Here is a 12,845-nt window from a genome sequence, read left to right as displayed (position 1 = left end):
AGAGTCTTTGATTTGCAAATGTGTCAATCAGCACTGGCAGCAGGCAGCCTGCTATCCCATCCCCAACCGAGGCAGTTGAAGTCAAGTCAGATGCAAAATTTTCAGAGCTTAAGTTTGAAGGTGTCTGGAATTGTATAGGGTAAATAATATATCGTTATTTAGAATACATATATTTCATGTGTGTTCCGTGTCTATAGCGATCTGTGTAAATGTAGGATGTCAGGAAATGCGAGACAAGAAATGTTGAACACATAACTAAAACAGAAACTTTTTTCATGTAATGACAAAATGCTGATGTGAAGTGTATAATGTGTGAAGACTGAAGTCTAAACATCAAATAAACACTTTCACAAAAGGCATAACAAAACAACTGCACTTTTATTCAAGAATATAACCAATGAAAAAGAAATTATTCAATTTATATGTTGCTCTCAGTGTGTTAAAAACCGAAGAGCAAATATCAATCGACACAAACTAAACATAGCTTGGCTGGCGCCTCATAATGGGTCCTCCCCGCATTTACTGTTTTGAGTAGTGAGCTGCTATTGTTATTATTGTATAATAAAAACATACATTTGATATGAGTCTGTAAAACCTGGTATAAGTTTTTGCTACTTGTAAAAGATATCACTGAAGGGATATAAGCAGACTCACAAATGCTGGTGAATCATATCTTCTTGTTATCTTGTTGTCACTGGAATTTTTTCATTCAGTTTTGCTCTTGAATAAAAGCACACTTGTTTTGTTATACCTTTGCGAAAGCGTTTAGTTTAACTTCCAGTAAACTCTTGATTGACATCAAATCTGTCTCTGCCACTCCCTCACATACACACACATGCATATATGAAAATGTCATTATTTGAAAACGCTATGTCATTTGAACTTGAGTTGTCATGCGAACGTTTTTTTTTTTCAATCCTGACCAATATCCATGTTATGGTGCATGGTACTGAGAATGCAGATAGACTTCTTCTTTTAGGGCACATACACCATCAGCATGGCACTGCCAGATCTAAACACTAGCATGGAGAATTGCCTGTGTACTGAAATGACTTTAGCTGCAGGTGGAAGTTCCCGTCCCACTTTATTTATGGTGCCAAGCAGAGTTGTGTTGCAGTGCAGCAGTCTATTAGCCAGCGAAGAAGTTGTCTGTTGTTACGATTCTGCCTGTGTCCAGAAATGGCTCCATAAGCTTTATGACCACATTATCAGAAAGTCTTTCTCCCATGGGACGACTGGGACCTTTTCCTAAATAAGCAGTGGCATTGCACATGTACTTTGTCTCCAAATCTGCCACAATCTAAAACTTTATGCCAAATTTGTCAGGCTTGGTTGAGATTTATTGCAAGAAAGTTTGACAATGGACCTTGGTTGGAAACAGGTGCTCATCAACAGTAGTATGTGCCCTGGGTTGTAACTCAAAACACATTTATCAACAAAACATTGCTAGATGTCCAAGATCGCAGCAAATCTGTCGTTTCTGATACATTATGTATCAGTGTCTTTGTTGTCAAAGTGCAAATGCCACATGATAGTCTGACAGCGGTAGGTACAGTAGTAGGCTTGCGTTGCTTATGGACTAGAAACCTCTGCAGTCCTTTCTGGATCCTAAAACAGCAGTACCTGTCTTGGCTGCTGCTAGAAAACAGAAGTGGTGTATTATTATTTCCACATATAATATGACAATCAATACAGAAAATCTGTAGAACATGGAAATGCTGATGCTTTGTCAAAATTAGAAGCAAAGGGAATGCTTGGACACAGGAACTTAGGACATTTTAATGATGTCTAGTACAAATGAGCTTCCTGTTAAAGCTACTGACATTGCAAAAGAAACCAAATAGGATCCAATCTTATCCAGAGTGCTTTATTTAGCTTTAAATGGGTGGCCAGATAAGATGCAAAATTTGCAGTACCAACCATTTTTTAACCGGAGGCCTGAGCTCTCAATTGAGCAAGGATGTATACTTTGGGTAGCAGAGTAATTATACCACCTAATTCTCGTGAGCGATTACTTGAAAAACTGGATGAATAACACCTTGGAATTTTAGTTTCAATTCAGTTATTTGCTAAAGGTCTTTTAAAACAGTGTGATCTGGAGGCACAGTAGCCAGTGTTCACATGGGTACTAAAACTGAGGATGGGAAAGGGGATGGATGCGTACTTCATCAAGGACTAAATGTATATCCAGTATTCAGTGTTAAAACAGGCAATAATTCTAAGTTAAACACACAATAACAATCCAGAAATGCATGGGCAGAACTTGCAGACTCCATACACCTGATGGTGTAAGGAAGGAATGCCAACTCTGCACTACTACTCTGCGCATATGTTAAAACATCTTTAGTAAATTTCAACCTCACTAAAACTAATTGTATACTTATAACCTTTGTTAGAGACTTGATACTTGAATGGATGATATGTGTTCACTTGACCTCTCCCTCAATAGCCGTCACTAGATGTCGGAATTATCCACATGCATAACAACACTTTTTTAAAAACATTTTTGGTTTTACAGCTGCTTCATCCAGGAAGAGGCAGTGGCATCCTGTATGAACAGTTCCAAAATGCTCTTTGTTTTCTTTTACCAGCGTTTTAAGAGTATTACCATTGATTTAATCAGAACAAGAATTTGGCAGAAAACATTTTAAAACTGCTGCATGCAGAAGTTTTCTAAATCACTCACTGCTAAAACGTTTAGATGTAAAAAGTGTCATTGAAAACAATGGCAAATAACTTTCTAAGCCAATAAGGCGCTTTCAGGTCTAGTGCTAAAATACTGTAACACTTAGATGTGAAGAGGCCTTAAGGGAGCAGAAATGGACAATGGGAAGCACTGGCCTGAAAGACCTGTTTTTATCTGACTGAGTCACTGAAAAGTCATTTTCAAGTCTGAATGACATCTCTGTATTTTACCAGGTTATTGAATGCCAATAAGATCCATTGTGTAAGGGCTGATGCCTTCCAAGATCTTCAGAACCTATCTTTGCTTTCTCTTTATGATAACAAGATCCAGACATTGGCAAAAGGAACCTTCACTGCCCTCCGTGCTGTGCAGACACTGTAAGTAAATTTGTCTGATTTTTAATAAATAATGTTTCTACTTAAAAGATTTGTGTTTTTAAGTTCTAGATCCATTGGGTTTACTAGAAGAAAATCCATATTGGATACCTATATTGGGCTGGTTAGGTAGTGAAGTATAGTATCTAACAAACTACACTGGAAACTGTGATGTTGCTGGTTTAATACCCAGCTTTAACTCACTTAATCTGTGCCTTCTTTTTATTAAGTATTGTTTTCTGTAAATATAAAGCAACTTGTTATTATTTTATGTTACTATATTAATGTTCCAACCACAGAGCTTCAATGTGTTGACACAACTGTCTAATAAGTATTTGTTGAGATCAATGACATTTTTGAATGATGATTTATAATATCTCTCCTGGTTCCTCAATAATTGTTACATTTTAATTATCTTATATTTGCATTCAACGTATAAAAATTATTTTATTGTCTGCTTTATTTTGTAATAATGTTAGCATTTCATTACTATTTTCATTTGTTTCTCTCTTCTCTTCTCTTTTTACGAGAGAGCATGCAACTAATTAGTGATGTTATACATGTGATAAACTCAGATGAACTACTGTAGGTCACTGCGGACTAGGCAAAGTACAAGAATGTCCATGAAATTTTAAAACATTAAGTAAATCTTAGGATGAGACACTGCATAGTATATTTCTGACTGTAGTCCTTTGAACACTTTTGGTTGTTTTGAACATAATACTACAGCACTTTTAAAAATATTATTACTTACTTTATGTTGACTCTGTGATGATATTCACAGATATTCAGTCAGTGTGCTTTTGCAAAAGAAAAAAAAAGATTAAATGTTATTTCCATGCTGAAAAGGAAGAAGGTTAAGGACAAAGTTTTGGCCATAAAGCCATCATCAGGTGTGCACAGCTGCACAGTAGTGCTTTTAACCATCTTTTCTTTTCATTATGGAAATAATCTTTAACTTTTTTTTTTAACTACACAGCAAACCCTGAATCAATTTTTTGTCTGCTCTGCATAAGGGTTTGGAATTGTATGCTTAGAGGATCAAGTGCAGAAGATTTGTTCCACTCTTGTCACCTGTCTGGCATTCCATCTGACCCTAATTCTTCACCTTCATATAGTAAGCTTATAAAGCAGCTCCATGTGACTTTTTTATGCTGACTAAGGGTCACCCAGCCTGTAAGCATTTGTCAGCATACATCACCCAATGCCTTGGTTGGATGAGACCAGATTTGATTATATTATATTTTTTTAGAACCATAAGGGGAGTCTTTGAATTCTCCTCGATTGGCCCTTCCACAAAGACCAGCTTGCTGTGGATAACTATAATATAACAAGGTAGTTTCAAAGATCACAAAGGCAAACTAGCCATTCCATCACACGAAGAGCACAGTCCTAGAAGAGTATAAGGCATCCTCATACCAACTCTGTATAAATAATATTAATTTCTGTTTGTTGTTGCTTCAGTATGCAAAAATGACTATGGATTTCAATGAATTCTGCAGGGGATGTATAGGATAGGCCAACATATAGCACAGCTTACAAAATATTTTTATATCATATATAGCCAAACATCTCTGACTTTCACCTGAATGTGGGAAGTCCACCATGGCAAAAGATGGAAGAAAGAAAGAGATAGTATTACAAATCTGAGTGACTGCTTGGGATTAATAGTGACCTCCTTGACAAGTTTCATTCACAGGGTGTCCAGTACATGTCAATGAAGAGTCCATTGAATCAGGAGGATGTGGTGCACTATCCCAAGAGTTTTTAAACTCGGTAAACACTCCTGTGTACAATTCCCTGCCTGTAGTATTACAGGGTGGCACATGGTAAGGGGCTCCACATTGGTTTTAACAGTAGCAAACACAGCCATCTGAAGTCAGTGGGAAGTCACCATGCACACTTCACTGGATTTTGTTAGTTCTGTTATCTAAGTGCTTGTTGGAGAGAAGAAGTCATATTTATTTTTAACACTGTATCTCAATTGTGGAGATGTATGTTTGTGAAGGCTCCTTTAAGTGACACACGAGAGATTTCTGGAACAATATTCTATTGAAAGTGTCCCTGCCAAATGGACAATTCAGAAATTAGTGAAAAAGTGGAGCAGTACTAGTTCTATGAGTGATGCTCCAACCTAAGAAACCCTTCTGTCCACAGGCCAGAGACTGTTGCCAACATTGCAACTCATAAGCTGGTATAAGTCTATGTTGTAATTTTCAAAACAGACAGATATGTAACAAAGGTCATGTCAATGTGTTTTCCATAATTTGCAGGTTACTTTTTCATGTGCAACCCATTATTATGCAATTAAAAATGCAGTTAAATAAAAATCCATATTATTAAACGAGAATGGTAAACCGGATATGGATGCAGGGATCTGCCCGTGGACGCAGGAGACATAGTGTGCAGGCGCCACACAAAGCCCCCCTCCCCAGAGTGAAACGGGAGAGACTACGAACGTACGCAGGCGCCACACAAAGCCCCCCCCCCCCCCCCCCCCCCCCGCCCCAGAGCAAAACGGGAGAGACTACGAACCGTCTGACATGCCGCAAGCAAGATAAAGCGAGGTCAGAAATAAAAGACAGAGTAGGAAACAAAGTAAAACGTCATAAAGAGGTTAAAGAACGGGGCCAAACACATGGAGAGCAAGTTACAGATGATGAAAACTGGAATGCAACACCTTCAAAAAAACCTTGGCACGAAACACATGCACAGCGAGGGACAGAATGTAAAGGCGGAAACAACGACAATTAAACGTCCACACCACACAGCGGAGGCAGACCTGGAAGGTTCAGGCGCCTACATCGCGCGTCGGAAGGCGCGGGAAAGTACGAAAGGCAAAGGCGTCTACACAGCATGGTGAAACCCGACATAATACGGAAGGCGCAGGCGTTGCCGCCATATTGTGAGTGGCACTAATGCGTAGTGAGGGCGCAGGCATCACCGCCATATTGTGCGTGGCACTACTGCTGAGTAAAGTTAGGAATAATGTGCTGCTTGGTGTGCCACACAAACCCCCCCACAGACTACGGAGTCCATGGAGACTAAGAACGACATAACCACACAAACAACAGGAGTCAGCGCCCAACCCCAGTGTAAAACGGGACAGAATACGGAGTCGAGGAAGGTTCACAAATCAAACCCGACATAATACGCCACCCCAGAGTAAAACGGGACAGACTACGGAGTCCAGAAAGGGTCGCAAATCAATTGGAGTACGGAAAGCGCCAGACAGTACGCAAACACACTACACATGCATGATCCACGCACCTCTAATAACCCGCAAGCAAAAACACGATATACTACAGAAACCCCACAAATACGGACTCCACAACATATTTGAATCACATTACAGTGATACAATATTAACAGTGCAACCACACAAGACACAGGCACAACACCTGATGGGTAATAAGAATAAACGAACACTCCGTATTAAAGGTTCGTCATCCTCACACGTGAAGACTTTACAGCATAACTTAATCATCACATTTCAGTATACATTTTTAACAATTCAACCACAGAAAACGCTACGTATTAACAGTAAGTGCAATCCATTATCCATATTACTAACGCTAAACAAGGAAGAACTAATGGAGTTGCGCTCACGCCTCCAAAACAATAGACCAGATACCACTGTTAACGCGACGGCCTATATTATGTCCAAAGAATATTGATGTTGATCTCATAAATAACCAAGTCATTGCATTACTTCCTGGAGAAAGCCGCCTCTTTCTAAGTACTGACAAAATTGATTCTGAAGACGACATTGAACATCTTAATTTCCCTTTACAATATCTGAACACTATTAACCCAGCCGGATTGCCACAACACAATCTTAACCTTAAAATCGGAACAATTGTCATGCTATTAAGAAACCTTAATACTAAACGGGGTTTATGCAACGGTACACGTTTAGTCATCAACACCATGACAAACAATGTTATTGAAGCAAAAATACTTACAGGATCACATACTGACAATACTGTTTTAATTCCTAGAATTGACCTTACATGTTCTGCCCTTGAATTGCCATTTACACTTGGGCGACGCCAATTTCCCAGTAAACCTGCATTTACCATGACAATCAACAAATCCCAAGCACAAACCATAGACAAAGTTGGCATATACCTCTCTGAGCTCGTATTTGGACATGGACAACTTTATGTAGCCTTCTCATGAGTTCGGCGTTCATCTGACATTAAACTTAAAGTTATAAATACTCCAATACCAAGGAAAAATCATTCAAGGACAACAAACCATCTTTACTACAAATATTGTATATAAAGAGATATTCCAATAAATCTTTGTGATTTACCATACAATGCGTTCTTTACTTCCTATCCACCGTCTGAAACTGCGGAGGCAAAACAGGCACGGGTTCAAACCGAATGAGCTCAACTGACGGATATACGCCTACAACGTGCGTCTCAAACCACAGAAGCAGGGCAAGCACGGGTTTAAAACAACGCAAGCTCCTACAACGCGCGTCTGAAACTACGGCTGACCAGCGGGCACGGGTTCAAAACGCCGGGGGTAGGCGAGCGAAGCGAGCAAGGGGCGGAGCCCCCTTGTACACTATAACAGGAAGCACTGCACTGTGTACGGTGTTGTATGTTCCATTGATTTTATTTCTGTTACTTTAGATACTTAAATTGGATATTGGTAGCTTAGAGCAAAGGTAAGACATTAAGAGCTTTACATATAATACCCCCACTTGCACAACTTTCTATTGTTCAATGGCAAAATAGGTGGCATTATGACATTTTATAAAATGTTTTTGTACTTCTGTTTTTAGATTCATAGCTAGTTGCAGCCCACCCTAGCAGCAGTGGGGAAGAAACAGGTTGATAGTACATCATAGGACTCACACAAGTACATACTCAAAATGGGCCATTTTGAGTCATTGAATATACACATCCTTGTGAAATAATAGGAAAATCAAAGCATTACAGAAAAAGTCATGCAGACATGAGAGAATGTTTAAACTCCACAAATAGTGGCTATGCCAGCATATGAATCCAGTACCCTGGAGATGTGAGGCAACAGTGCTAAACACTTTGCCACTCTGTATTTAGAAGAGGGTGCAGAAAAATATTCACTATAAGTAACCCATCAGAAACAAAGATTTTGAGAACCATAGAAATCCCTTATATTATGTGAATAAAGGAAAGCAAACAAATATTCTGCCTTCAGCTACAGCTTCAACAAAATATTGTGTATTCTCCATGTAAAATTTTTTTTTCTCTTTAAAATGATTCTAACTCCTAGGTTGTAAGACTGAAATTTGAATTATTGGGAACCTTTTTATGATTACACTGGTACAAAAACACAGGCTGTGATTCAGATTTCCATTCAGATTTCATTTCCCAGATCAGTGATGTTAAAAGCTTAGGAATTAATGGACAGAGGCCTTTATCCATGTCCCATCATGTTTTACCTTTGGTCTATCCCTTGTAGCAGTAGAGGCTTTTATCGACCTCTTGAACCATCAGGTACCACGCCAAACACCAGGTTAAAGTCCAAGACTTCTTTATTTTATAATAATTATGTGCACAAAGCACCCTCCACTCCACACTACACATATAATAATCAATAATCACTACAAATACCAATCCTCCTCTCCCAGACACTTCGCCACCCTTCCTCCCAGCTCAGCTCAGTGTCTGGGCTTTCCCAGAGTCCTTTTATACCCCCTGACTCAGAGGTGTTCCTGTCCAACAGTCCACAAGTCCTTATTACTTCCGGGTCAGGGTAAAAGTCCTTTTCTTCAACCTGGAATATAGGGCACATAACAGTCTGTCAGCCTCCCTACAGCGACTCACGGTGGCCCCCATGGTATCCAGCAGGGCTGTGCATACAAACTACAAGGTCCATAAGGCCCTGCTGGAATTCGGGGAACCTCCATGCTGTCGGGAGAGCTCCACCTGGCGGCCTGGGGGTGAGGGACGGAATATTTAGCTGGCCATCCATCACACCCTGTAATGAGGGCATAATGGTTACATTTCTCATAATACAAATAAGTGAATTTTAAATTAACCTAATACTGTTTTTGCCAATATAGGTGTCACAGAGTTATGTGGCTACACCAAATATTTAGGTGAAATTGAACAATTCATAAATTATTCAGAGAACTGTTCTCCTAAGATTAGAATGCTAAAAGCAAATAATAAAAAGCTTTTACAATTTTACTCCATGATAGATTAACACATCAAAAGAAACAGAGATTTAGGATGTAATGTACAAATTGCTCTCGGTGCCGGGTAAGGTCCTTGCTAGGGTCGTCCTCAACAGGATCCGTGATCACTTGCTCATCTACCAGTGACCGGAACAGTCTGGTTTTATGCCTAAGAAGTCTACCATCGACCGCATCCTGGCACTGAGGGTTCTCATGGAGCGCAAACGCGAATATCGGCAGAGTTTCTTTGCAGCCTTTGTTGATTTTTGCAAAGCATTCGACTCAGTTGATCGAGCTGCCCTGTGGAACATCCTGAGGATTCGCAGGATCCCCTCGAGGTTGCTGGATATCATGGCTGGCCTGTACACTGGTATTGTGAGTGCTGTGCAGAGTGGAGGCAGGACCTCTGCGTTTTTCCCAGTTGATTCTGGGGTTCGGCAGGGGTGTGTTCTTGCTCCTACTCTGTTCAATGCTTGTATGGACTGGGTGTTGGGCAAGGTCATGGGGCCACACCCACCAACTCGGATGCGACGCCTCGGAAAACATGCCGTCATTTCTGTTTGTCTGTGCCACGGTCCACATGCAGCTCTGAGCCACGTTAACTTTTCATTAGTCAACCCCAGTGGAACCTTGGTTCACACAGAGGCAGCGCCAGAGGGAGACAGAGGCACACACAGGCATCGCGAGAGAGAGAGCCACACACACACAGGCAGCCCGAGAGAGAGAGCCGCGCACACACAGGCAGCGCCACAGAGAGACAGAGGCATACACACAGGCAGTGCGACAGAGAGAGACACGCAATCCTTTAAAACTGAGGTTAAAATGCAATGAAGGAAGCAGTCTTTAAAAACCAATAAGCTCTGTGCCTCTTTTTCATTAGCGTCTCACCTGCTTCACCGCCCTGCAACAGTCGAGACGCTTTCTCAGCAGCTGACCTTCTCTGTGCCTGACTCCACTACTGTCAGTCGCCTGATTAAAAATGGTGAACTCCTGCAATGTTACTATCTTGGTTGGCTTTTAAACAAAGTTCGGAGTTTTTTCCCCGTGTGCTTAAAACTCATTTTAAAAAAAAGTGTTTATACAACTGCTGCAATGTTACAGAGAGAGAGAGGGCTCGCGTGCTTCTGAGAGACAGAGGGGGAGGGGGTTCGCGTGCTGCTGAGAGAGAGAGAGAGAGAGAGAGAGAGAGAGAGAGAGAGAGAGAGGGGGGCTGGGGAGGCTCGTGTGCTGCTGAGAGAGGGTGGGGGGGGGGGGCTCGCGTGCTGCTGAGAGAGAGAGAGACCATGCAGCTGAGCAGGGAGCCTGGGTGTTTGTGTCAGTGTTATTCAATGTTTTTACTATTACACTGTGCATTCTATGGTGTAATGATTAACTATATTTGTGCTTAAAAATCTTTAAAAAAATATATTTACATACAGTTCGTATGGTCTGGAATGGATTAATTGTATTTACATACAATCCTATGGGGGAAATTGCTTCGGTTCATGACCAAATCGGTTTACGACCAGAGGTTTGGAACGAATTATGGTTCCACTGTATATTGAGTCTAGAAAACATGATCAGGAAGTCTTTGATAGGCTGCAACAAAATGATGAAAGAACGGGCACATTTTTTTCTCACAAGCTGGGTGGGTAGGTGTTAGTTAGTTAATTAGTTACTCGAAGGATTTCAAGATTTAATATGCACAAGCGGTAACCCTGCAAAAGCAGCCCAAACCAGAAAAGACGGCTGGCAAAAAGTGGCTGACAAATTAAACGCGTGTGCATTGTACTTACTGAAAGTGGCGTTACGGATTTTGCAAATGTTCATTTTTTCCCTCTGTTTAACACTAGAATTACCAGAGCCTACGAAAAAACTCGTAAATCCGTCCCACCTTAAATCGCGTCTTAAATCCGTTTGCACCTCTCCGCCAGAGGCCTTTGTCATCTAAATGTGCTGATAAAGCTACTAGCAGCCAGCTATTCCATCCCCCCACCGACTTAGAATGAACTTCTCTCCTAGCTCAAGCCTTGCCTTGATTTGATTACCTGGGATTGAAGTGGAGTTTTACAGTGGAAATAATTCTAGCGTTATTTGGAATACACGCATTTCATGTGTGTTCCATTTCTATAGTTGGCTGTGCAAACACATTTTTAAAACAGAAACGTTTTTCATATTCTAATAGTAAATGACAAAATGTAGGCATAAACTATATAACGTATGAAGCCTGAAGTCCATATATCAAAGAAACACTTTCACAAAAGGTACAAATAAAAGAACACGTGCGCCTTCATTCAAAAAAAAAAAAAAAAAAAAAAAAAAGCCGCGTTAGCATGCCACATTGACACTCTTACTACAACCGCCGCAGTGGCGTAATGTTATCAGCGCCTGACTGGGAGTCAGAGGGTGGCGAGTTCGATTCCGCACGGCTCCACTTCGAGAAATTAACTGCTCTTATTCTTACAATTTTAGAATAACAATATAAATTTGATTTCAGTCTGTAACAGGCGGTGTAACTTATGATACTGGTAAAGGTTAGCTTTTTTTTTTTTTTTAATTCACTTTTCATTCTCGCAGTCACATTCAGAATCAATCCATACAACCCCATCTGACACAGCTGGTTTCACATAAATAAAAGTGCACTTTTATTCAAGACTATAACCGAAGAATAAAGAAAGCAAGTTACAGTTGGTGGTTGATATGACAGCTTGCGTGGTGCAATGTTAAGAACTGCTGATTTCCGATCCGTGCTATATAAAATCATCACATTCAAATATTAACAGTTCCCACACACCCAAGGTCCGCCATTCCTACATTTACAACATGTGTACTTGTTGCAGTGTACACACCTCTCTGTGCTATGGTTCCTATTACAGTGAATGAGCACCTGACACTGTACTTTCTTCCCTGGGGGAAGCTGAGGTCTTAGAACGGAAGTTTGTTGACGCTGTATCATCTTTTCTTTTTCCATCGCCTTTTCCTGTAAGAAGCGACGACGAAGTTCCTCTGCAAGGTGAGCCATGAACACTCTTCTTTCCTCAGCGGACCCCGTGCATGCCTTATACAGTACGTGTGCGTTCATCGCTGCTAGGTCAAGGATGTTGTACAACACAGCAACCGGCCACCTGCGTGTTCCTGTGCGCACTGAACAAGCACGCGCCTCCTGGTTCATGATGTCAACGCCACGCTGGGGAAAAAAGAAAGACAAATATATGTGACATTTTGAAGAAATCATTTTATCACCAGAAGAGCACCAGAATACTTCGTCACACTAATATTTTTTTCATTAGCATACCTTCATGTGGTTGTAGTCTGTGACCGTGTTTGTTTGTTTTTTTTTATCTTGCCCAATCTCCACATCATGGTGCATTGTGCTGAGAATGCAGACAGAATTCATCTTTTTGGGCACATACACTGTCAGCATGGCACTGGGAGATCTAAACACCAGCGTGGAGAATTGTTCATGTACTGAACTGACTTTAGCTGCAGGTGGAAGTTCCCGTCGCACTTTATTCATGGTGCCAAGCAGAGTTGTATTGCGGTGCAGCAGTCTATTAGCCAGCGAAAGTGACGTGAAGAAGTTGTCTGTTGTTACGGTTCTGCCTTTGTCCAGAAATGGCTCCATAAG

At 40.8% G+C, this 12,845-nt stretch overlaps 1 protein-coding gene across 2 annotated transcripts in view; it reads left to right on the top strand.

Moving 5' to 3' along the window:
- Positions 1 to 12,845, top strand: part of slit1a (slit homolog 1a (Drosophila)) — a 342,025-nt gene that overhangs the window by 246,324 nt on the left and 82,856 nt on the right. For both annotated transcript variants that reach the window (XM_028795698.2, XM_051922445.1), the window contains exon 13: positions 2,920 to 3,063. In XM_028795698.2, the coding sequence (XP_028651531.1) occupies positions 2,920 to 3,063 (144 nt within the window). The remainder of the gene's footprint in view (positions 1 to 2,919; positions 3,064 to 12,845) is intronic.

Source organism: Erpetoichthys calabaricus, chromosome 2 (genome assembly GCF_900747795.2).
Source record: "Erpetoichthys calabaricus chromosome 2, fErpCal1.3, whole genome shotgun sequence".
NCBI classification, from domain to species: domain Eukaryota; kingdom Metazoa; phylum Chordata; class Cladistia; order Polypteriformes; family Polypteridae; genus Erpetoichthys; species Erpetoichthys calabaricus.
The sequence above is the reverse complement of the archived record's forward strand: the minus strand, read 5'-3'. Positions and strand labels throughout refer to the sequence as shown.